The sequence below is a fragment of the Ruditapes philippinarum genome, unplaced genomic scaffold (genome assembly GCF_026571515.1).
Source record: "Ruditapes philippinarum isolate M1 unplaced genomic scaffold, ASM2657151v2 ctg720_1_1_1_1, whole genome shotgun sequence".
NCBI classification, from domain to species: domain Eukaryota; kingdom Metazoa; phylum Mollusca; class Bivalvia; order Venerida; family Veneridae; genus Ruditapes; species Ruditapes philippinarum.
The window spans coordinates 127790-155636 of NW_026851871.1; the positions used below are offsets into that span (position 1 = coordinate 127790).

The following is a 27847-nucleotide window of genomic DNA, read 5'->3' on the forward strand; positions in this document are numbered from 1 at the left end:
GTAATAAAAAGCATTGAAACTCTTTACATCTAACATCGAGCTAAGAACAACAGCACAAAAATCTATCTTCAATTGAATTTTGAGTACATTTCTTTATAATCCTTTGAATAACTTTCAATTTAAGTGTTCTGCATAATCTATTTAAAAATTTCAAAATTTACGTTTTTAGGCTCTTTGATGTCAGCGGAGCCTCTTTAAACTTTTGCATTTATCAGTGCATGTCACAGACCATGGTAATTAAGTGAAATAAACACACCACTTTCACACAGTTATTATTTAATTCAACAATGTAGAAAGTATTAAAGGGAACCTTCTTTTAAGTTACAAAGATATACCCTTGTTTTCAAACAAAATTTTATTTTGCCAGTACCTAAAAATTATTTTTGGTATCTGATATACAAATCTGATAATAATTCTCCTTAAGTAAAAAATGGGCAAAGTAAACCAACCTAATTAAAATACCATTATTCCACATTGAATTGAAAAACTTGGAAGACTGCCAAAATAACAATCAAGTCTATGTTATCTAATTAAGATAACAGTCTTCCAAGATTTCTTTATCAGGCCAATATTGAAAATTCAAAACGTTAAAAGTCATCTAACAGTTTTGTTTATCCTATCAATATAGAAAATTCATTAATTGATTATAATGATTTTTAACTAAAATCACTGCCAAAACTAGCTATTACAACACTATCTATGACAGCTATTATAACACTTAAAGTACAGCTATTATTTCACTTACAGAACAGTTATTATTACACTTAGGAGAAATATTACACTTGCAGAATATCCGTATTATAACACTTAGAGAACAGCTATAATTACACTCAGGAGAATTATTACACTTGCAGAATAGCTTTTCTTTCACTTAGGGAACATCTATTATTACACTTAAAGAATAGCTATTACTTCTGTAAAGAAACAGCTATTATTATGCTTAGGAAGTAGCTATTATTACACTTAGAGGATAGCTAAAAATTTCACCAAGAGAACACCTATTTGAATTTGAAAACAGCTTTTAAAACATTTTGAGAACAAAACATTTACACATTTATAGAACTTTCTATAAATACACTTACAGAACTTTTTATTATAACACTTACAAAACAGCTATTATTACACTTACATAACAGCTATTACTACACTTATGGTTTTATGATTCAACAGTTTCATAAGAAATACTGACATAATGATAAGGGTTTTTTTATCTTGAGAGAAAAAAAATATGAAAAACAACAAAGACAAGGCCAACCAAACTAATTGTTTGTTAAAAACACTCTTTTCACCATGAATTTGACATACAGAATTATTCATTGTCATCTTATAGGTCTTAAGAGTCCTTCAAAAGGAATTAGAAATCATTCAATTTTTATTTTGAGGCTTTTTTTGTTACAAGTTTTTTTTGCAACAAATAAAATCTTTTTTCTTTTGATAGAAATTAAGAATAATAGTAGCAATTATGGAGCCCCCAAGCCAGTCCTGTCCACAGTATTGCTTTGACAGAAAATTATCTATACTGAAGGCATGACCAAAAAGGGCCATAACTCAGTCAAATTCCATGTTATAGTTATGGGCCTTGAAGAGTCAATTTCTATTATGCTCCTAAATAAGTGTTTGAAGTTTTAACCTATTCCATTCAGTAGTTTATTTGTCAGAGCACTATAACAGTGGTTAAAGCATTGAAAACAAACATATTTGTTTGGTTGGCCTAATTATAAATAAGACATAGATATGAACAATTTACAACCGTGTGTTACATAAATTATGCTAGTCGTATTGTACAGTCACCTACAGTTTCGAAATATTTACAAAACGTCTATAATTTAACGTACAGGAATTCTACATTTTAATAACAGATTTCACATTGAATAATGAATATAACAAATAACAGATTTTATAAGAAGTGTCGATTTAAAGCGAGCTGTAATACATGGCGCCAACTGTCGGCACTTAGCACTGCATCCCGTAAAATAGAATATCCCGAAAAGAAAAAAGCACCTGTTAATATACACGTTTGCAATACTGGCATTTAGTTAAGCAGTAATCTATGCAAGTAAAAAGCATACACCTAATAATATAAAGAGTATATTTCATAAATTTTATAATAATGTCATGGTATGAAAATCTTTTATGCACCAAATTGTTTATCATCCATAAAACCTATTATAACAGAGACTGAACATAAAATACTAGATGTATTATGGTTTTATGTAAATCAAATATCATTTCATACAACAATTAATAATACAGAAGATAAAGTATAAATGAACTTTGGTCTTATTTTCTTCAAGTAGTAACATTAACTGTAATATTTTCTATAACAGTCAAAAGAAACAATCAAAAGAAATAAGTTTTTGAAAACTTTAAATTTAATCTGAACCCTCCTAATTTTGTAAAAATGGACTTCTGCTTTCAATTTGGAACAGTCCATTTATAGTTTAAGGGATTTCAGATTCAAAATATGTAAAGAAGTTTACTACAATATAAAAATCTAGATCCTAGACCCTCAGAATAGGGTTCCGCTCTACTGATCGAGCTTATCCGGCTGCTTACACACTATCTCCCTTAAATAGTGAACAGTACTAAACTCGAATCAATCAACAATAAAAAACCATAAATTCAATTGCCTCAAAGATAAATTTTTTTACTTGATCACTTAATTTATAGAACCATTCTGCTTATCAAAAAGTCAAACTTGTATGTCTGAATATCTATTTTTGTTGATGGAATCTGATTATCATTATTTTAACTAAAAATCTTTTCTCAAGGGAAACAACTCTGAATACATATATGTAATAGGAAGTTCTGGTTGGCTTTGACACTTTGAATGATGAAAAGAAAACACTGAATATATATCAAAATGTTTTTACACTATGCACAGTTCTGTGTAAAATGTATATCATTTATTAACTAGTCAAGCAAATAAAAACTTTATAAATTACCAAAATTTACTAAATGGACTTGGTTTTCCATGAACCTGGAACAGTCCATTTTGTAAAAGAAAGGATTTCAGTATTAAATAATAAAACTTGAGCTTAGGGGCTTATCAGTCAGGCCTTATATACAGAACTGTCTGACTCTGTATGGGCGGCCTTTGCAGGTTTGCATTATTGCCAAAAGCATTCAAACAGTTAAAAAAATGTAAAATAATAAATATGTTTTGTAATATACTCCTACAAACACTGCCCTTACTTGTCATCTTTTAAACTTTTTTCTTCGAAAATAATAACAAGCCCTGTTATTGCATTGTTGTTTTATTTTGATTGTTGCAATTCATGAACAGAGTACAACTTTTATATTTATAAAACCAATGTTTATTTCCCTTTTATTGTGATTTAATAAAAGCTGTTTACTCCTACACTTCTTTGAGAAAATTCAAACATCATTTGGGCGTTTTTTGAATGGACTATGACATAACAGTGATTATTAGGGAGTGAACGGTCATAATTTTTTTACTAGGGATCAACTGTCCTAAAAGAACGCTTATTAGGGATTGTATTTTCTGAAGGGGCATTTATTAGAGATTTAATCAACTGAAGGGGGGTGCTTATTTAGAAATTCATGGTATCAATGCTTTGCAGCTGATTAGATTTTTATAGAAAAAAAAAATGTTTGCAGGCATATAAAAGCACACAACAAAGAACAGCTATTGCATCATGGTTAAGCATACATCTATGGTTTAAACAAAATGCATAAAACAATGATCAAAATGGATTTGCAGCATACAATATACATAATAGTACCTACACAAACTGTACATATTGCCTTCAAAAGTAAAAATTTACCATCAATTAAGGTGAAATGTCATTTTAATAATCCCTAATACAGAAATTTCATCTGAATAATTATACGAAAGCAAGCCCAGTTTAGACGTCAGCCTTTGTCTAGTTGTTTAAAGAAAAAGCCAATTTTTTTATCGTAAGAAATTTCACGTAAATATTAAATTGAAAGCTCTTTAAAAATCAATAAACGCAAATTCGAATTACCATCCCAATAAGTTAATATTTCATCATTTCCAAACATAAATTATATCATTCAAAAATTCAGAAAAGAAAAAAAATTACCAAAATTTCAAAATAATAACAAAAACGTTACTACAATCTTTTCAAATTGTTACAAAACATTTTCAAAATCAACTGACAATGTATCAGAATGAATCATAATGCCTTTACATAAAAGTCATATGACAATATGAATAAAATTTCAATTTTAAATTAAAATTTCCATATCTTTTCTATGAAATGCAATATCCTGTCGTAACAGGTTGATTTATTATCACTTATAAAATGCACTACAATAATTATAGTCATGAATTATGCGGCAACAATAGAAAAACAAACTTCGCTATCCATTCTCCATCCCAAAATAACAGGGATGAAAATATTCTAAAAATGTTTTAAGTGTAGTAAGCCGAAGAAAAAAATAACTGGCATCGGAAGATCTGTATCTTCATTGTCAATAGTACAAAATATAGCCACAATGTCATAAAACAAACAAAAGATTTTTTCGTTTAATAATTCCTTTAAATGCTTGATAAAATCAAAATTCTTCACGATGATAAATATGAAATTTGTACTCTACTTTTTAAACCTTTCCCTTCCTCAATTTAAATGATATGAAAGATTGCTTAGAATAAGGCATTACCCATTGTATGTTTAAACAAGATGTGCATATATTATAGTTTTGGAGGTTTGCATTTTAAGTTACATCTACACCTAAAATGTTGTATAGCGACCTTCCAGATTCACATGCGAAGGATGATCTCAGGTGCCCCTCCATAAATTTATTATTTTAGGCTTGAGGGGGCACCTAAGTACAACCAACCTCCATTTATCTTACACACATGGAAGTCTTTCTTTGTTGTTGTTGTTAGATTTTTATGTTGTACCAACACAGTATAGGTCATATGGTGACTTTCCAGCTTTACTGGTAGAAGGAGACCTCAGATGCGCTTCCGTGCATTATTTCAGGCACGAACATGGATGTGAAAATACTAAATTTCAGCAATAACTTTATACGTTCTGATAAGACTATGAATAAATTCCCACCAGAGTGCAGAAACAGGTTAACTCCTATCAACTTTATAAGGAGTTAGCCCATTACTGCACTTAGGTAATGACATAGAGGCACATCTTACTACACTATAACAGAAATTTTTCTCATATCATCTTCAGTAATGAAATAATAAACACTCTTTTGTATCTATGAAATTGTTGCACAAAAATTTACTACAGTCATAATAATAAATCAAAGACAGGTGGCAGCACAAGTCGTAAAATTAGCCGCTTTAGTGTCACACACAAAAACAATTTTCTAGCAGACGTCAATTATTTTTTTACTTCGGCTCTACACGTTTTATTGCACATTATCACCCAATATGTACAGCATAGCATTTTATTATATGTCATATATATATATTACATAACACTGTACACAATTTCTATAGTTGCCATTATTCCATTTTTCTCCTTAGCCAAAATATATAAAAACATTAAAGGGATAAAAAGCAAATAAACAAAATCCTGAGACAATGAAAAGAAAAAAACAAAAACTTTAAAAGGTCACTCTATTAGTTTATAATGGCAAGACATTCCATCAAAAATCATTTTTCTCTACAATATAAAATTAGTAATTTCAAGGACAAAAGACTGAAACATTCACTTAATTTTGTGGAATTGAAATTTTGTGTTTTTGTTTGTAGGTTCTTAAATTTGTGCAGTTTTTTTTTCCTAAAAATAAAATCTAAATAATGTGATGCAAAATAATCTTACAGCATTAAAAAAGGAAATCATTTGTGGATTGACCTATCCACAAAAACCACAAAAATTAGTGCCCCCCGAATGATAATAATTTTGTAGTATTTATGTGAATGGGTCAAAGAGCACTGGCCTAAATTTTAGCATGCCACTTCTTCAGAGTGGGCCCCCTATTAAGCAATAACCTTTATAAAACAACTGTATCCTAGTAAAGTAAAACTTCCTAGAAAGTCAATTTCTAAGACTCTACAGTAACACCCCTTAGCAACAACCAAAATATTTGTCTCTCAAAGGGGTTCACTCTACTGAAGTTGTTCTGTATTATTCTCAAATATCATCAAAATCATTTATATACCTATAAATTGGTTTTGCCATAATAATTAGTGGTTTTTGCAACAGTAATTAGTGGTTTTGCCATAATAATAAGTGGTTTTTGCCACAAAAATTTGTGGTTTTGCTTTAATAATTAGTGGTTTTTCGCTAAAAAATTTATACAAACACAAAATAATGTACATGTAATAATAAAAAGCAGATATTTACAGAAACAATGATAAAAAACAGGGTTTTTGTGATGTTCTATTTCTCATATTCACAATCAAGACACACAATTTTTTTGTCCCCTCTTACTCAACTTCTTTCATCACCATTACACTATCTGTTTCATTTTTTCAATCCATGTTTTCTCTCCGACATACACTCTCTCTCACTTATATACACTCTCATTGCCATAGAATATTGTTTACCTATTCTTACCATGACTAAAACATCATGAACTTTGCAACATTACTCAGTATCTACTCGTCTGAGAAAAACAATTCCACCTTACCAATGCCATTTTGTTTTACTTGACTAATCATCAAACATCCTTAACTATAGTTGTTTTATAACCATGATCATTCTGTCTTTAGCAATTAGAACAATAGCCATGTCCTTGCTTATAAGAACAATAGTCATGTATTTGGCTATTAGAACAAAAACTATCTCCTTGGCTATAAGAACAATAGCAATGTCCTTAGCTATTAGAACAATAGCAATTTCAATTTCTTTTCCATTTCCTGATAGTTTACAAGCTTTTTTTTATTCACTTGAAATTTCACAAGATCTTTTTTATTAAAATTTACAAGCTTTTTACTGACTCTCTTCGCGTTTACAACTCTTTTTTAAGTTCTATTTTACTATTTGTGTTTACATGCTTTTTTTCTCCGAATACAAGCTTTTTCTAACTTCACATGACTTTTCAATGAATTTATTTTCACAACTTGACCATTCTAAGTCTTTTTCTTATATTCATGTCCTTTCTTTTACTTTTAACATCTTTTGCCACATTACATGCTTTTACAATCTTCTATAAGCAATGCTATACTAATAACACAGTCATGCAGTATCATCAGAACCTTGTTCATATACAGAGATCAAAACATTCTAGTATGAAAATAAATGCAAAAATGGAAGCCGAAGAAATGAGCAAAGTAAAACGAACATTGTCATGTTTAAAACTCTGTGGTCAGATCCAAATACCCTGATTTCTGTTTAAAGGCCCATTATGCCCCAGAAATGTTTTTATTTTTCAAAGCTTTTTAATTTTGGTGTACTTTTATTGTGTATAAAAAGTTACTTACTGTTCAATTATCTGAACCATCTTTTTTATCTGTTGCTTTTTGGCAATAAGTACAGTTACATGTATAGTGAAGTAGTATTTTATACGGAGGTCAAAATATTTTGCTACATTTATGACAAATTATTTCACATCTTTCACTACTTTCTTAGGGTAACAAGCAACTTTCGCTATAACCATTATCTTAAAGTTATGAAATTCATGTTTGACCTTTCTAAGGAAGTAAAAATTTGTTTCTGAGTCAGCCAATGAAGTCGATGTGCATTAAATGCTTTTAAGAAATAAACATAAAAGCATTTTTGAGGCATAATGGCCTTTAATATTCCATTCAGGTGATTATTTTTATATTAAAAACATGTATAATTTCTATGCTGTGACACATTTTAAACATATAACATACAGGCTTCATTATTTAATGAAAAATAATAATAATTTAAATAAACCTTTTACCTAAATTTCAAAAATGTTTTACAAATCTAAGTTTTAATCTAGGGTTAAAACCACTGCACTTTGAAGAATTTCAATTATGCTTACTTTTTGGTATTTAATCCACCTTTATGGTGGATTAATCAGGGTATTTAGTCTGCCTCAGAAAAAAAAGCCAATGGGGACCAGATGTACACAGAAACAGCCCCAATGTGCCCTCATGTCTATCAAAGCTGCCAAATGTCACTATCGTAAGAAAAACCTGTCACCACATCCGGTCATATTTTGCCCTTTGTCTCCGTTCTATGCGCATCTTTTGTCTAAATATGAACACAACGATTTTGACGAATAAAAAAACAATCTAGATCTCTATCAACAAGAAAAATTTGAACAAAAGTATATAAATAGACTATCCTAAACTCCTTTCAATATATACAGTTTCTTGCTAGTCTAGCCCCAAGTTGTTGTATTACTCCCAACACTTGTTACCGTCTTCGTCACCTTCGACATCATCCTGAATCACCAGGGGAGGTAACTATGAGCCAAACAATTGTCACTTTTCTCACCTCCTCCATGAAGAGTTCCAACTCTCACCTCTGTACATATCACAAGAGTTACCTCCCAAATTGCGGGCCAGAAAGTACATGTACACAGCTGTGTATATTGCACTCTGGACTTGTGTCTTGTTTCGGGTTTTGAATAATTTATAAATTATAAGTTGACTATATATATAACTATTGTATACAACTCTGAATTTTGTCTATCCACTCTTGAGCAGTCTTAAAGTCTGGAGCAAGAAAGTGGTATAATCTCCTAGTGGTTTTCATCTGAAATTATATAAAAAAGTTAAATTAGAGATATATTTCCAGAAATTCATTCCATTTATAAAATTATCTGTTTTGTGTTTAAACTTACATAGTTTCTAGCACATAGTTTCTAGCAAAAAAGACAGTAAAACACTTCTTATTTTTTCCCAGTTGGATCTGGTACTCCTGTGCAAGTGGTAAAGGTAGCAGACTTAACACCACTTGCCCCTTGTGGCTATGGGGTCGAATCTCATCACAGATTTTAGATTATTTTAATGTGAGGAAGCTATCCAGCTAGCTTACAAAAGGTCAGTGGCTCCACCAGTAAAGCTTGAAAATTGCCATGAACTTTATTGTGTTGGTGTGACTCAAACCTAATCAAACATACATGTAGTTGGATTTTCAGTCACATTGACAACTGGAAGAACATATGGTGACATTCAAGCTTTACTGGCAGATAACGACAGATACCACTAAATCCATTTTTCAAGCATGAGAAGGCACCTTAGTAGAACCGCCGACCTTCAAGCTAGCTGGATAACTTCATTTAAGAAATGAATTCAAAGTACCTAACAAAGATATGAACCTTCAGCACAGATTGGCGTGTAATTCTAATAACAATTTCATACCATAACTACCTAGCCTAGTCACTCATTTTTAAGGGATCAAGTTCATTAAATGTCTGTTGTTTTTATTTTTAACTTTGCATCTTTTAATTCTATTGCAGTTAATAATCTTGGGACCATTTCCAAGGGTAACAAACATACCTCAAAGAAGCCACCTTCGTCGCCTTTCTTTGGTGCGCCCTGTATGTGTTTGCCGCCACCTCCCATTGCCTTAACAGATTCAACCTCCGACAGATCTATAAAACCTTTCATTGCAGTATCCTCTGTTGAATCGTACCATCGCAACTGAAAAAATTCAAACAATTTTCATGGTGTTTGTTTATAAGTACAGATAATAAAGTTGAAAATTAATTATTAACCATTTATATTGATGGGCTGAAAGTAACACTGAGAAACACTGTAAAGGCCATAGGGCTTTCCAGTTTTACTGGTGTAGGAAGACTTTAAATACCCCTAGTGGATTATTTTTGGCACAAGCAAGCACCAGAGTAGAAAAACCAAACTTCCTTAAGCTAGCTGGAATGTTTCCTCAAGTGAAAGAATCCAATGTTCATACAATAATGCTTCAAAATTACTACAAGATGATGTAAACAAGAGGGCCATGATGGCCCTGAGGTCGCTCACCTGTATATAGGCCCCCAAGCGGGGCCAGTTTAAACCCAAGGGCTTTTATTTGAACAAACTTGGAATTAAGACACCCATTAGAAGATGTTTCATGATGTTAAGTTTTTGCTATACACATATAAGGAAAAACAATGACCTTCCCCCCTCCCCCAACAGAGTTAATTTTAACCCAAGGGCTTTTATTTGAACAAACTTGGTAGACACCCATAAGAAGATGTTTCATGCTAAAAATCTAAGCTCTAGCTCATTAGGTTTTTTAAAAGAAGATTTTTTAAGTTTTTACTATACACATATAGTTAAAAACAATGACACCCCTGGGGCGGGGCCAGTTTTGACCCCAGGGCTTTTATTTGAACAAACTTTGTAGACACTTATTAGAAGATGTTTCATGCTTAATATCTAAACTCTAGCTATTTGGGTTTTTTCAAAGAAGATTTTTTAAGTTTTTGCTATACACATATAAGGAAATCAATGACCCCCGGGGCGGGGCCAATTTTGACCCCAGGGCTTTTATTTGAACAAACTTTGTAGACACTCACTAGAAGATGTTTCATGCTTAATATCTAAACTCTAGCTATTTGGGATTTTTTCAAAGAAGGTTTTTTAAGTTTTTGCTATACACATATAAGGAAAATCAATGACCCCCGGGGCGGGGCCAATTTCGACCCCAGGGCTTTTATTTGAACAAACTTGGTAGACACTCACTAGAAGATGTTTCATGCTAAATATCTTAGCTCTAGCTCTTTGGGTTCTTTAAAAGAAGATTTTTTAAGTTTTTACTATATGCATATAGGGAAAATCAATGACCCCCTGGGGCGGGGCCAATTTTGACCCCAGGGCTTTTATTTGAACAAACTTGGTAGACACTCACTAGAAGATGTTTCATGCTAAATATCTTAGCTCTAGCTCTTTGGGTTCTTTAAAAGAAGATATTTAAAGTTTTTTCTTTCGGTTGCCATGGCAACCAGAGTTCTGCATGGAATTAAATTCTTTGAACAATTTTTAAAGGTGACCACCAAAGGAACATTCCTGTGAAGTTTGGATGAAATTGGCTTAGTGGTTTATGAGGAGATGTCATTTGAAGCAAAAGTTTACGGACGGACGGCGGACGAAAAGCGATCACAAAAGCTCACCCTGTCACTTTGTGACAGGTGAGCTAAAAAATCAATGACATAGTTTTGAATGACGGCCAGTAACAATAAGACGTACCTGATGTTTCATGGAATCCAGCACAAACCAGCGTTGTTTCCAGCCTTTAAGCAACGCGCCTTTCTTGTACAGGTATCCATCATGTGTTCTATGTTCGCCTGAACTTGAGCCGTATCTCTCGTACATCGCAGGGGTCGTATGGGAGGCTAAGTAAGAAATATTATACAGTTACAATATATATATCAACAATATAAGTAACATTCTTAAAACTGTTTTAATTGTTTACAACTGAATCCTACAGCCACCCACTACCCTACATTAAGCTCATTTGCATTCGATAATCAAATAGTGGTGGGTGGTGTTAACAGAAATACTAGATGACGTCGACAGGGGTGTAACAGTTAAAAATGTTGACAGGTCAACAGTTCATTTCATCACTGTGCATGCACAGGATTTCAGAGGTTCAATTAAACAGTTATAAATATGGAATCAGGTAATAATAATACTTAACTCTGTTTATATTTTTTAATGGTTCTTTTCTACATGATTCATCTTAGTCTTAACCTTAAATGAAAGTTGTCTGTTCTTTAGTATAAACCATAACACAACCATAAACAAACTTTTCTTCCAATATTGATAGATACTCACTTCTCCTGTCCCCCCCACCATGTACCGAGCTCGCCTCAGATCCACTCGGTTTAGAGAGACTGGAATTACTGGTGCTAGCATCACTGACTGTCTTCAGTTTCGTACAATTCTTTGGTACATTTGGCATACACTTCTCATGGCAATTATAGCCACAGTCTGTACAATGCATTCCTGTAATACAAGGGAGGTTATTCAATTTACAGTCAATATATTCATTCCTGTAATGAAAGGGAAATTATTCAGTTCAATTGGTACAGTGCATTCCTGCAATTTAAGGGAGGTTATTCAAAAACCAAGTTTCCACACTGTATTTCTGTAAACAGAAAATGATAAAATACAATCTGAACAATTTATATCTTATTATCAAAGGGAGGTAATTCAATTTACAATTTATACATTGAATTCATCTTATGAAAAAAGAGGTAATTCAATTCAATCAGTTCAATGCCCATTTTCAATGGGAGGTAATCAAACTGAATTACAATAGTTATTATTTATATAATTATTTTCTTAAAATGTGTTTCCAATCTCTAAAATGTTTAGTTTTTTATAAACTAAACAGGTTATCCCCAAATCAAAAATTAATTTCTTTCAAAGTTGATTGGTTAACAGATCTGATTTGAAGAACTGAAATAAAGTTTTTCAAAATTTGCAAAAACAATGCGACAAAATGCAATGTAAATTCTTCACTACATTCATAAACTTCTAAAGATTGTTCTGGCCAGAAAGGTAAATAATCGATAAAATTAAATTTAATTTTAAGCTTACCTGTCTTTGTCAAGCCCCACAGGACATTAGAGCAGAGGTCACAGTAAACAGCTGTTGTGTACGTCCACTCCTCAAACCTGTGCGGCTGACCGAACATACGGGCAGCCTCGCCGAGCATCTTGCCCTTGACCAGAATCTCTAGAGTTGACCGTTTATGTATGGACCGACCATGCGAACGAGCCAACTGCATGTTGAATGAGAGTTGACGAGGTAACGACGATGCGTCACGACCTGGATGCTGCAATTTATCCCAGAATACCTTCCATTTCCTGGGTAAGTGACCAAGATCATTCTCCAGCTTATTGATTTCCTGTTACAGTAAATAAAAGAAAAGTTGCATTGGCTTTACATTCAAATTGCTTTTTTACATTCATATTTCATAGGGCTTTTAACCTATAAATACAAATGAAAATATTATCTTATTTTTTACGTTACTTTTTTCATGGTCTTTGAGCAGATTTTAATACATAATTTTAGTCATGACTCTGCAATGCATCCACCTAACCACCTGCCCTGGATAACTTACTAGTATATACCAATTTCTCTGCAAGTGACCAGATGATTAAAGTACTTATCCCATGATTTCTGAATCAGTTATGACCATTACATTGACTGTCATAGAGAAATTATGCCTCAAAATAAGTCATTCATTTACAGAAAATCTAACATAGATAACAAATACATTTAATATAAAATCTCTTTCCGAAGCATAAATCGGTCAAGTTATTGATCACAAATAATGAGAAAAAAATTTCATTCCCTATTATTAATACAGGAAAAGTTCTTTTTACCTGATACTGCCAGCAGAAGTGGTCAGGTTGTTGAATCATCACGTTGTCATAGCAACCATTGATGATCTTCCTCTGCTGCTGTCCCATCATCTCTAGCGACTCACTGTCCTCGTTTTGTCGTATCTCACGATGAACAATCTCGATATCGTATGACGGTCCATGTGCAAGATCTTCCGTAGTGTAGTAATCCCAGAGCTTCAGGTTCGAGAGATATGAATATGGCCGCAACACCTAAAATTTAACTTTTGGATAATAACCTCAAAACAAAACGAGATGACAAGTTTCCAGACATTGTGTATGGCTGTGCACATTTTGTAAGATTTACTTTAGTATGGTTAACAATACAGGTTTTCCCAAAACAACTTCCTAAGACTAGGGTTTTGACATCTCTTTTATATTTTCAATTCAATTTTAAATTAAACACAATCAGACCGATACATGTACTCAATTTTAAACATTTTCTGCACGATAAAACCCAAAATGGCATTGCCTGTAAGAACCAAATGCTTTTGAATTGCTACAACTAAATCATGTTAACTTTCTCTGAGTCCAAAAAAAACGAACATTTTCTGTGCTAGTTATAAGCAATTTTTTTATAGCTTTACTACTCAGTCAAAAATCAACATTTAACTCACAATGAAGAGGGAAATATACATTGTGCTTCTAATCCTTCACTTCTCCCAGAGAAATAATCATTATTAATCTTGGAAAACTATTTTTTGTGCTTTTTTTGGACAGGTCAATTGAAGAATATAAAATCCAATGAAATTTTATTTTGTATGCTGTACAAATATTTTGCAAAACATTATATACGTTTTGGAAAAATGAACAGTCCACGAGTTTAAGAACCTAGGAAAATGTTCTTTGTGTCAAATCCACGAAATTAAGTGAATAAGGACCTTACCGTATCTTGTTCTCCAGGGCTGTACATAAAATTATAGAATATTGGAGACTTCCTATGATGTTTCTCTATGTACTCCCACAATGATGCTCCTACATTGCTCTGTTGTATATGCTTCGTAGAAAACCCCGCCTCCTCCTCGAAATCGTCCAATTGGTACATCTTCTTCCCCTCCAACAGCCAACCAGCTTCCATACGCTCAAACTCATTGTCCATCATGAAAGTTCGAAACCGACTGGACACATAATGATAAGCAAGAAACTTCAGGAAGTACTGGTTAAACTCAAAAGAAAGCGGGAACTGGCTGTGTACCTAGAAAAACAGAAGAAAATTTGTTTAAAGTCTACATATTTTCACATTCAAACCTGACAATTACTTAACTTTCCATTCCTTTCATATTTTCAATGGGTTTTAAAGTACATTCTTAAGGTCACATGACAACTTGTCAGATCTGTACTGAAACAAGACAATGACCACATGACCCCAAAGTTGAGAGGCAGAAACCCTGACCACTAGGCCACTGCTACATGTATCATCCCATACCTTTATAATGTTTATATGACTGCTTTAGTTCAACTGTGTAAGAATCTATGAGCTTATCAAAACACTCTCAATTCCATTCCTTGAACTACCCAGTACTTAGCAATGAGTGTAAAGACTCTTACTAAAGGAAACAACAGCTTGCCCAATGTGGTCAACAATCTCTATATAACTAATTTGACACATTTACTACTTGATCATGCTTCACTCATCCTATTAAGGTAGATAGAAAACAAATTTATCACACCAACCTGGTGTATAACATCCAGGAACTGCAAGAACACTGGAGCGAAGCCGCTTGCCTGGTTGGCTTGTGTCTGATTACTCCGATGTGTGAACCTGTGTCCGAATGCCAGCCACTCCTTCTCTATGAGCGCGCGAAACCCTTCCATAGTGCGGTAATAAGGATCTAGAAGAACCTCGGCTACTGACACAACCTGGGTCGTGATGTCCCAACCGTCCTCCAGACAGATCATTACAGACGAGCCCTGTACATCTAAGAGGTCAACAGTAGCGCCTGCTAGTTGTAAAACGTTCTGGATCTGTATAAGAGAAAGAGCAATGCAACAAAAATGTACATACTCCGATATTCTTTTAAACTCACGGAGGCATCAAATTATTAAAATTACCTTTTGTTAAGTTCTTTAAATAGGTCTTTATTACCAAAATGCCTCCTAAATCTGTATTTTTTTAAATACTTTAGTATTGTCAAACATGTGTTTAATAATGTTTAATAATAGATTTAGAGCATGTCAGATACTTAGCAACTAAAGAATGTAGAGCTTAACATGCAGTAATGTGTCGTATAAGCAAAATGTAAAAAGTATGCTGACTACCATACAAAATATTAATTCACTATATCAAATTTAAACCAATTGCCATAAGAGAGAAATAAGCAAAAGAAAATTCATGTATATGGCAAATGAGTATTTTTTGGAAACTACAAGATACCAAAAATAAAGTTTTTGAGTAATAAAAATGACAATGATTAAGGCATAATGGGCCTTTAAATGAGATTAAATTGTCTTTTATCATCAAATTACCTCATGAATAAGCAGATAATTTTTACAAGCCAAAAAGTTCTTAACATACCTGTGGCAGCCATCCGGATTCCTCCACTGCTTTATGAAACGAGGCATCTGGTCCTTGTGTCGAGCTGGGTACACATGCGCGTGACAACTTCTTAAAACTTGCCTTCACATGCCTCACTTCATAGAAATCAACTGGTATAAAGTCACATTTGGGAAATGATTCCAACTTCACACCCTGTAAAGGTTAAATCAGTTCCAAAATTCAATATATCACAGCAAGACTTTTTAAACATCATCTTAGCAAATGTGCCATTCTATACTGTTTTATACTGCTCTAGTTTTGTGTTTGATAAATGAAATCCCTTTATATTTGAATGGAATGTTTCAAATTAAAAGCAATTCCATTACACAAATTCAGCAGGCCAAGGATTAAAGATAACATGTCTATGGTCTATGTGTTTGCTTGTTATAGATCTTTTTTTTTTTCGTTTTGGTTTGGTTTTATATTTCACCAACACTGTAATGGCCAGTGTGGCGCCTTTCCATCATTCCTGGTGGAGGAAGACCTAAGGTGCCCTTCATTGCATTATATCAAGCACCAGCAGGCAGCTGAGTAGAACACATATCTTCTGTAAGCTAGCTGGATAGCTTCCTCACATAAAAGAGTACAAGAGTTCATGGTGAGATTTGAACCCACAGAGGCCAAACACCTTAACCACTTGGCCACAGATTATAGATCTAGTGTACAATCTTCAAATTGTTTAAGCAAAGATTGTACTGTTAAACTTGTTTAATTAAATGCACCTGTCTGGTAAACATTACAACAACTCAGTAATGCACTGACAACTACATAAAATTTAATGTATCAAGTATTCCAGACATAGATACTCACCTTCATCTGTGATTTTTCACCTAGTACATACAGGGAGACTTTCTTGAGGCCCTGTACCGAACTGTTAATTAGGTCACCTGTCCTCTCAAGGTCGCCATTCGGGTGCGAAAATCTGGCCGGGTCAAATGTACTCGTCTTAGACTTGTCCTTCACACTGCCGATTCTTGTAAGAGCTGTAAGAACAAATTGTTAAAGTGAGACCAAAGTAAAAGTAAGTAAATTCATAATTTCTCGTACCTCCATTTACCTTATTTTCCCTTATAAACACACCTTTGGACTAAAATTCATATAATACACTCAAAATAATGTTCAAGTCAAAGAATCAGTTTGGCAAATATGATTTCATTTACATTCTCAAATAAAATATATGTACATTCTATGCAATAATACAAAAAGGGGTTTTCCTTGTAGCATGGGCTATTATACGGGAAAACACGGTACAACAGATTCTGAAAGTTTTTTTCAAAATAAAAATAAGATATATATATTTTATATTGCAAATGATAGCTAAAAAATAAAGCATAGTAAAAAGAAATAGATAAAATTTTAGAAACTGAAACACATATCAGCCCTATAATGAAATTGTTTTTATCTGTGTTAACTAAGTAATGTTCTGAGAGAAAAATCTAATGTCTTAAATATTCTTTATTTTAACCTAAACTTCCTTCCACCTCTGATATTTGCTATTATTATATGTATGTGTACACTAAAACAAGTCCCTTCTCTTTCTACAAACACACCACCAAACACAAACTTAAAACACATAATTACATAGAAGCATTAATTTTTACTCTACACAAAATATATGCAATCTTATTGATTTTGCATAACATAATCTATTTTTATCACATCACTGTGTAATATGTTTCTCACGCAGACAACACAACCTGATCTATTCAATCAGCATTATTTAAACAAAAAGCTGTGTATAAGCTAAACTAAAACACATCTAAATATCATTCAGTTATTTTGAAGAAAAAAAAGGCAAGTTTTTTCTAACAACATTAGGCAGCCATGTTTTTACTCCTATTAATATGTGTAATATGAAGCAAACTTTTAATTACACACAAAGTTACACAGGATTAGTTTATAAACATATTCTTTTATATGTTTATTCTATCACACTTCATAGATTAACTTGCAACTCTTCATGAAATTTCATCTCCTTATCTTTTTATTTATTTTTTGTTACTTTTTAAACATCGATTTGCATATAAAATCATTCATTATCCAACAAAAATGATTGCTGCAAAAGTTTGAATCTAAAGCAAAGGGCTACTGACACCTCCCCACTCTTTTCCAAAGTAAGTAATATTAATGAACTTCGTCTTCAACCTTAATGAAAATACACAATGTACATTTCTAAAAATAATTGCAGCATTTGTGATATTTGCAGAATCTAAGTCCATGAAGGGTTGCAATCGACCTTACAAATCACTTAAAAGCTGTATATATACAGATAGAAAGAGTACTGTTAAAGACAATATTTGTGGGAAGGGGCTAAAAGGTTTCCTGTTTCTAGGAGATGCCAATGATCCTTCTACTATATGTCTTTAAAGAATTTTCATTCCCTAGAGTAGGAAGAATAGTTGTGGAAATGCTAGTCTATTTTTTAGTGGGTGATTATCATTATAGCTGTGGGCATGTCCGCAACTAAAAAATATATCAGAAGGCAGTATCAACATACTTGTAGCTAGTACAAAGTCGTAAGACGTGTTAATATTTTGACGGTGTCAAATTTGCTGGAAAAAAATTATTCTGAAGCTAAAAATAGAGCATCCAGTCATGTGACAGATTTCCAGTCATGTGACAGAAGTTGATGTGTTTTAAGTTAAAAATTTATTGGCACATGCACTATTTTTTGGGCAAACTTGTTTATTTTTCTATTCCTTCACAAGTGAATGGTTCCATACAAATACTTCTTATCATTTCATTTGCCAAACAAATTGTACTTTAACGGGTAATGCAGGCAGATAAAATTTTATCATACTTAATAACAACCGAGGTATTGGGAAGACTTTCCTTTAGTATGAATTTAATCAATTCTGTCTTTTCAGTGTTTAAAATTCAATTAATTACACTGACTTTCAAAACTCAGGGCCTTGAATACAAAGCCACTAAAAATATGGCATAATCAGTCTACATGATTTTGTAAGAAGGCCATACAAGCTAGGCTCTTAACTTTTGACTATACCCTGCAATTTTCAATGAAAATTCTTTCAGTTCAGAACCCTGTTACAAGTTATCATTAATTTATTCACAATTTTTGTTTTGGTTTTCATTTAAAAAATTAACGAAAATCTTTTCCCACACCCCTTTCGTTTACCAAGAACCACACACTTGTTAAAAGATAATTAGAAAGAAAACACGGCCCAGTTTATAATGCTGCATTCCCGAGCATAGTAAAATATAGGAGACTAATACTTGAAAAATATCCTCGAGTCCGTGGACGTCTTGGTAAAGTTAAAACTGAAACATGAAACAGTGAAAAACATAACAGATAAATGATCCCTTGTTCATACAAAAAATTTACCAGTAGGGACCTACACCATGTAATTCTGAGCAGGAACTGTTCTGAAAGTTTTCATTACAACTCTGCATGTCTTTATCAAGGGGGTCATACCATGTGCTCGCATCCTTAAAATTCTGGTACTGCGAAAACTTTTTCAACCGGTATTTTTGTTTTTGTTTGTCTTGTTTTACATGACTTGCTTTTGTTCCATTTAATACCGGTTGAAAAAGTGTTCGCAGTACCAGAATTTTAAGGATGCGAGCACATGGTATGACCCCCATTGTTTATACCATATTTCTTTTTTTTTAACAATTTATAGAAAGTTATGACAGTGTTGTGTGAAACTCTCATGTAACAGTTCAAAAAGGCTAGTACACATTGTAATATTGATATATCATCAGCTTAGTGCAATAACTGGCTAACTCGTATTAAATTTAGAACTGCACTAAGGTGACAATACACACATATATATATAGGATATGAGAAGACATTGAAATTCATGCATTTACATGTAGTATATACCAGCAGTTTGAGATTTAAACGTCAAAAAGTTTTCTGAAAGGTAAAGAATCAAGAAGCTTTTGCTTTAAGAAAAAGCTACTATAGCAATGACCTTTATTTACTCCAGAAATTTACTTGTTTTGCTATTTTTTGTTCACAGACATAATAAAGGTCATGGGACCAAAAACAAAGGAAAATACTCTTGATTTCTGCCACTTGCGTGATCGCTACACATTACCATTTATTTTATTTCATTTAAGAATTCATTATATGGAATAAATGAACGCTAAGTCAAGAAAATTAAAATTATAGAAAATATGATATGAATTTTAAAACTGAATTCATCTATGAACTATTTAACTCAATGAACCCAATTGAAGTAAGACACTCGAGAGTTCTAATCAACCCTATCTATAAAATTTTACTTTTTACCTTCACACTAAATGAAAATATAGCTATATTTGTACACCTGCCAATTTGGCATTCAATGTCTATCTTATGTCATGGAGATGTAGTATGGGAAATGTTAAAACTGTACAGCCATCAAAGTAATGTCTGTTTAAACAGCACAGATATTCAGACTGACTGGAAATATATACTAGTAACATATATATGCCATAATCACTACATGTACAAGAGCCATGTTAACATGGCCATCCCCCGCCGAATGTGTTCGCTCATTGGAAGAATGTATATGTAGTTAGAGCAAAACAATTCAATTTTAAGAGGTCTTTTCGTGATGAAAACTGATGGATGAAGTGATTACAGATTTGAAACCTATGTGAATACTGCTGGCTGAAAATAACAAAGGGCAATAACTGAAAAATTATGCACGGAAGAGTTATTATTCTTGTGCACTGCACTCCTCCTCAATATGATCTATCAACCTATGAAATTTCAAGTTGATACCACAAATACTTTTTGAGATACGCTCAGGACAAAAATGTCGGATGGAAGGACGGACAGAGACTATTTCTATATCCCCCGCCGCCTTTTCGGCCGGGGATAATAACCATTCAAACAATTTAGGTATAACCTTACTGCAGTAACAGGTTAACTTCCTATTTAATTATTTAAGGAAATAACCTGTTACAGCACTAAGGTGACAATATAATCTGAACATTTACACACAAAATTTTTTTTCTTCTCTTTATACTTACAGGCACAATATACAATATGAAATTTATGACAATGTTTTAGCATATGATAATGTAAACTAAAATGTATGTATACAATGATATAAACTTACAATATATCTACTATATAATTATATCTAAAAAACACTAATATCTCTTTTTACAAAAAATGTTATCTACTTTTTTAATGCACCGATATACATGTATTACAGACATTTTGTCCATACACTTAACACACCACAATCATTCATTTGTTAAACAAGCAGAAAATAAAATTGCACACACACACACACACACACACACACACATATGCACAGACACCATATCATTTACTATAATTATGATAACACACAGATCAGAAGAACAGTACATTCTAGAAATACAAGTGTAACCCATAAAAGCCATTTAAAATGCACAGAAATTAAAACTAGAACTATCACTAAATGTGATTAATACCCCCACAAGACTGCTTCGGAAATGAGGATGTTACTAGTAACAGAATATCTTGTAAAAGAATTGAAATATAGAGTAATGGTTGTGGGCAATTAAAGATAGTTGTGGTTCTTGTATATTGCATTTCCTTTCAATGTGGTTGGCCATTGATGAAGTTTTATTGAATTACTCTGTAATAAGTCCAGAAAGACAAAGAAAAGGAACAAAGGGCAATAACTCTATAAATACTGAAGATGGAGTTATAGTTCTTGTGCACTGCACTTCCTCTTTTTGTGCTTGACCATTGTATGAAGTTGTTATGAATTCCAAACAGTAGTTTTAAGTTATGCTCCGGACAAGGAAAAGTATCAAAGGATAGTAACTCTGTATTTTTGTCAAAATGAATTTATGGGTCTTATGCACTGCACTTCCTTTTAAACGTCCTTGACAACTGTATGAAGTTGTATTGAATTCCAAACAGTAGTTTTCAAGTTATGCTCTGGACAAGGAAAAGTAACAAAGGGCAATAACTCTGTAATTTGTCAAGATGGAGTTATGGTTCTTGTGCACTGCACTTCCTCTCAATGTGCTTGACCATTGTATGAAGTTATAATGAATTCCAACAATTAGTCTTCAAGTTATACTCCGGACAAAAGAAAGCAATGGAAAAGTAACAAAGGGCAATAACTCTGTAATTACTTTAGATAGAGTTATGGTTCTTATGCACTGCACTTCCCCTTACTGTGTTTGACAATTGTATGAAGTTGTTTTGAATTCCAACCAGTAGTGTTCAAGTTATGCCCCGGACAAGGAAAAGTAACAAAGGGCAATAACTCTGTAATTAGTCAAGATAGAGTTATGGTTCTTTTGCACTGCACTTCCTCTCAATGTGCTTGACCATTGCATGTAGTTATATTGAATTCAAACCATTAGTGTTCAAGTTATGGTCCGGACAAAAGAAAGCAATGGAAAAGTAACAAAGGGCAATAACTCTGTAATTACTTTAGATAGAGTTATGGTTCTTGTGCACTGCACTTCCCCTTATTGTGTTTGACAATTGTATGAAGTTGTTTTGAATTCCAACCAGTAGTGTTCAAGTTATGCCCCGGACAAGGAAAAGTAACAAAGGGCAGTAACTCTGTAATTAGTCAAGATAGAGTTATGGTTCTTGTGCACAGCACTTCCTCTCAATGTGCTTGACCATTGTATGTAGTTATATTGAATTCCAACCATTAGTCTTCAAGTTATGGTCCGGACAAAAGAAAGCAATGGAAAAGTAACAAAGGGCAATAACACTGTAATTACTTTAGATAGAGTTATGGTTCTTGTGCACTGCACTTCCCCTTATTGTGTTTGACAATTGTATGAAGTTGTTTTGAATTCCAACCAGTAGTTTTCAAGTTATGCCCCGGACAAGGAAAAGTAACAAAGGGCAATAACTCTGTAATTAGTCAAGATAGAGTTATGGTTCTTGTGCACTGCACTTCCTCTCAATGTGCTTGACCATTGTATGTAGTTATATTGAATTCCAACCATTAGTCTTCAAGTTATGGTCCGGACAAGGAAAATGCAACGGACGTCTGGACCGACCGACCGACCGACCGACCAACCGACCACCGGGTGACTCCTATATACCCCCCCAAACTTCGTTTTTGGGGGTATAAAAAGAAAATCAAGAACTAAAATCATCAGCCAATGTTTTTATAAAGAAAACAAAATGTGAAGCTGATAGCAAGGCATGGAGTTGACATTGGAGTGAAATCAGAAAAACCTGAAAGACAAGTTTCAGCATTATTCACCACAGAACAGTGTACTAAATGCAAAGTTGACAGCAAAATTTGATTTGAGTATAAAATTATGAATTTTAATGAATTTACCAAGTCTTAAAGGCAAAGGGGTTAATTCAAAAATAAAGACAAGACACGAAAAAAAGCTTCTTTTTTTCAAATTCCAGAAATCACAGATTACATAACAAAACTGAAACCACTAGTTTTTAAAGTGCTAAAAAGATTACTTTTTTTATCTTTAAAGTTGATATAAACTTAACTGATTATGAATATATTAGATTTAGGCAATAGAGGGTATAAATCACAGTCTTGTGCAAAAGTGGTACTTATATATAAGATTTAAGAAACAGAGTATATAAATTACAATCTTATTAAAGAGTGGTTTTCTACAATCTTAAATTCATGAAAGCAAAGATTATGGTATTCATCAACCTTAAAACAAGTCCGAAACCTTGAATTATGCCATATTTTTCTGAGACATTATTCTTATTATATCACAACTCCATTTAAAAATATCTACCAGTATAACAGCCATCTTACTAAGTCAATATAAAATGCTAATGAATTATTTTACCAAACTATTTGGTCTACTTTTAAGAGCATAGTAAGAAAAATTGTTCATGTTCAAAAGATTTCTTTGCATGTGATGATAAATATTAAGCTGTACAAAAAGTATGAGCAGTACGTTTCTAATACGAGAAGAGTAATGTAATTTGTACATGAAAGTTGTAGATACATGAAAGTGTTGATCGAGTGAGAACATACATGTATATTCTGACAGAACATTGTTTTATTATATATGATCTAAACATAAAGCAATTTTGTGTTAGGTGTTCAAAGCTGTCAAAGAAAAAGATGTGTACCTTCTAATACATATAACATGAAGTTGTAAACAAGATATTCCATTTTTTTTTTGCACACTTAACAACAATATACATGTTCAAGGCGAGTTGGCATAATGCCATTATCACTAGCATAATAAGATCTTGGGTTTCCCCCGGTGCATTATTTCAGGCACAAACTTTTGCACTTGAAAATAACCAATGACCTAACGTAAGCTAACCAGATGACTTGTATGAAAGACTCCTGAGGTCCCTCGCAGAATTTGACCTCTCTCGATGAAGGGATAGTAATTTTAAATCATGTGACCTTTGCTCCTCGGACACAGAAACTGATCAAGATTTTCTATTTGAAATTATATAGTTTCCTCACAAATACAAAAGGTTCAATGATTACATTAGAAGATACACATCTCTATGTAGCCATGTTATTTTATGCATTATATATATGACAGTATGTGTAACATGAACGACAAAATAATGTTTGTGTTATAGTACCATCTAAGCTAGCTGCCAGCCGCCGCTTCCCAACTGCAAAATGTAATACACGTCTTAGTAAAAACTATGCATCTATGAATAAAGCATGATAGTTATATGTATAATATCTTAATCCTTACCACCCTCAATAGTCTAAATGGACTTGTCCCATCTTTCAATCTGGACAAAACCATTCATAATTTTTGGGGATAATTTCAAAACAATTTATGAATGAATAGCAGACCATGATCAGATGGCACGAATCTTGGTCTTCACTGGTGGCATAAGTTGCCACCAGCAGGGTAAAAGTTAATTGTGATTCTAAATTGTGACAACTTTAACACTACAAGATGTACTAAAGGGGACTGAATTGCTCGCCTGTGTTTTTAGATTTACCGGTACTTAAAATTATTTTTAACTTCTTCAAAAAAATTCAACTATTCTTGAGTACAATGTATCATTTCATCAGTTTCAAAACACAGCCACTGCAGTTCTCATAATTGTAAAACAAGTCATTTCCTCTTATCCTTCATTTTACCTCAGACAAATTTTCAATAACGGGTATTCGAAATCTAAAATTAATCTTTCTAGGAAAAAAAATGTAAAGAACATAAAAGAATCTTGGATGAGACTTCCTTTTTAAATAATAATGATAACAATGATAATAATGATTTCTACTCACAGAAAGAATTTTTTTCAATTTTTCATTTTTTTTTCAATCAATTATATTTTAATTATTTTTTTGAAATAAATATATTAATGTAACAATATTGAGCCAAGCAAAACCAAACTTTGTAGACTAAATCAGCATTTCTCTACTTGTATTATTTAATTTAAGTCATTGTTCCATTGTTTATATAGAATGAATTTTATATAGAATGAATAAAATATTAAAGATAATAAACATTGTATAGTTAATATAAGATTATCTTTTTACTAAAAAAAAATATTAAAAAAAAAAGTTTGCAAGCATCGGTGAGAAGAGAACAATAGAAAGCGGAATTCCCTAATCTATTTTCTTGATGTAATCTCAAATAAAGTATAATCAATTAAAACGTTGCAATCTTTTCAAAATGCAATGTATATGAAATGTGCGAACAAGTAAGTCATGGCAATGCAAGCAGTTTTATGTCAGGAAAATTATAACGCAGGCAGTTCTATGTCTAATTTTATGTCTAATGCAAGCATAACTCAACAATGCAGGCAATTTTGCTAACTAAAAAATTAAATGATTTACTTTGTTGAAAAACAATTCTTTATGCAGAGCTGTTCTATACTTGTGGTAAAATATAAAATGGAATGTGTAGTGTTTTTGTTTTTTTTTTTTTTTCTGGACAAAAATCAAACAAATTATAACATTTAAATAAAGACCACATTACAAACACCTGAATATTTGCTTTATCTCAATTTATTTGTTGTTGTTGTCTGTTATATACAACATTGAATGTTGGTGGACAATAATATTTATTTGTACTCCAAGCAGAAATAAGAATAATCATTTTTAAAAATTACACAATACTAAAAGACATTTATAATTTGTTTTCAGTACTCCTTCTTAATTAAGTACCGAGTATAACATTAATAAAATAATTTTCTCTGAGACTTTGGATGAATTTTCAAGATATTTCCTGAAAAAATGTGTTATTGTTATTGATTTGACGATGTGTATCTCTTAATTTAATGCTACCATTAAAGCTGAAAAATATCAACTAAAATAATACTAAATCAAATATTAATCTCTATTCTATAAAGGCCTGCAAAAAAAGTATCTACATAAATCACTTTAAATAGCATAATTTGCTGGTAAATTTATTTAAAAAAAAAAAGGCATGACTGAAAATAAAAAGAAACAATGTCAAAAAATAAGTTTGCTTTTGCATAAAATCAGTAAATTAAATAGATTCCTATAATAAAATCTGTGGAATAATAAAAGCAAGTGGGTGGGGTATAGTGGGTGGGGAGTATAGCGGGTGTTTTCATGTGCAGGTAAGCAGCCATCTTGTCACAACCAGCCTCACATCTACATGTTTGTACAGCATGAATAAATATTTCAATTAAAGCTGATCAATAGCATAAGACGTTAAGCAAGTTTTACCGTTTTTTGTTTTTTTCCCAATTTGAATCTGTTTTTTTCTGCTACAGATGTATATATATATATATAATGCATGAAAGTTAAGAAAATGATTTTCTTCCCTCGAGAAAGCAAAATGCAAGTTCCGAAAGAATAGTAGCAGAGTTAATGCAGCTAAATATATTATCAGATTTATCAAAGCCTCTACATGATACCAAGAAAGAACCATTTCAAACAAATGAAGGTTAAATATGCATTCAAGATGAAACAAAGAGTACAAGTTTTTGAAAGGAAATGTTCGTTTTAAGACAATTTAGCTAATCTAGCATTTAGCACCTTGTTCCAAAACAAAACAGAAAGATTTGACAGCAGACGGCAAATATAATTCTTTTTTTTATCGCAAAACAGGCAGCTTTACAGAGTAGAACTTGCACAAGGTCTTAGACTAAGTATATGTATATATAAATAGCAACAACAATCCATACGGTTGCCTCCCTTCCCGCCGCTCGAGCGTAACGTGTCTACTGCGCGGGAGAACATACTTCTGCGAACAGTGTTGGGCGTGGCATCTCCGGACAAATGAAGACCCACGAAATCTCCGGTGTCAGCTGTACATAGGGAGCAACATAAAAACAAGTATCAGACACAGAATATCTATATTTAGAATCAGTTTGCATAAATTTTTCAATTTTAATTTGAAGAAAAAAAAAACCATCAACACTTTTACCACATAATATAAAGTATAGAGAGTATGGGGAAAAAAAAAAAAAAAGAGACCAAAACAAACAACCAACAATAAAGTAAGTTAAATAATGAAGTTTGATAAAAAATAATCGAAGCAAATACTTTCACCAACTGTAAAGTGCATTTAATGGGAATGAATCTGTAATAAAGTCATTTTTAACAGAAGTTATCCTTCGCTCTACATGTATTTATAATGTGTTTGATTAGGACAGTTATCATTAAAACAGTATGTCTGACTAATTTATTTGAAAAATATGCATGTATCTTATATAATTATTGTATATATTATATAATTATAAGGTGCTCTTTGGGATGCCCTTGACCCTTCAGCATCAAATGATGAGGGGAAAAAAAGTTATGGAAAAGGTAAACTACATTTATTTCTAGAGATGAGATATCCATCCACCTTACTTAGTACTTAGACAGAATAAAGTCATATATAATTAATGAAATAGACTATATATTAACTAACTTCTTCCGAAAAAATAAAGGGCTAACACACTTGAAAAATAATTAAAATGTCTTATGTTTAGAAGTTAATAGTGGTGTCAATTAAATGTATATGTAAAGGTTTATACCTATATTGATAAAGTTATGCATGCATAACATTATGTTCAAGAATATAAAATAATACTTATAATATTATATGACATTAATAATTGCTATGCCATCAAATCTTTTCAGCAAATTTTTTTGTAAAAATGTCAAAGTTCCAGTGATCAAAAGATGCATAAGGTTGGAAACAAATATTACAAATTTGCAGGATTTTCAT

The 27847-nt window shown here is 32.3% G+C and overlaps 1 protein-coding gene across 1 annotated transcript in view; it reads right to left on the reverse strand.

The window, feature by feature from the left end:
• Positions 1-1098: 1098 nt before the first annotated feature.
• Positions 1099-27847, reverse strand: part of LOC132741754 (myotubularin-related protein 5-like) — a gene marked incomplete at its 5' end in the record, with an annotated part of 33306 nt that continues 6557 nt past the window's right edge. The window contains 13 exons of the mRNA XM_060730017.1: positions 1099-8627; positions 9374-9517; positions 11066-11211; positions 11654-11824; positions 12422-12731; positions 13213-13443; positions 14117-14425; positions 14905-15195; positions 15746-15919; positions 16577-16749; positions 19001-19045; positions 24282-24314; positions 26817-26939. Of these exons, the coding sequence (XP_060586000.1) occupies positions 8535-8627; positions 9374-9517; positions 11066-11211; positions 11654-11824; positions 12422-12731; positions 13213-13443; positions 14117-14425; positions 14905-15195; positions 15746-15919; positions 16577-16749; positions 19001-19045; positions 24282-24314; positions 26817-26939 (2243 nt within the window). The remainder of the gene's footprint in view (positions 8628-9373; positions 9518-11065; positions 11212-11653; positions 11825-12421; positions 12732-13212; positions 13444-14116; positions 14426-14904; positions 15196-15745; positions 15920-16576; positions 16750-19000; positions 19046-24281; positions 24315-26816; positions 26940-27847) is intronic.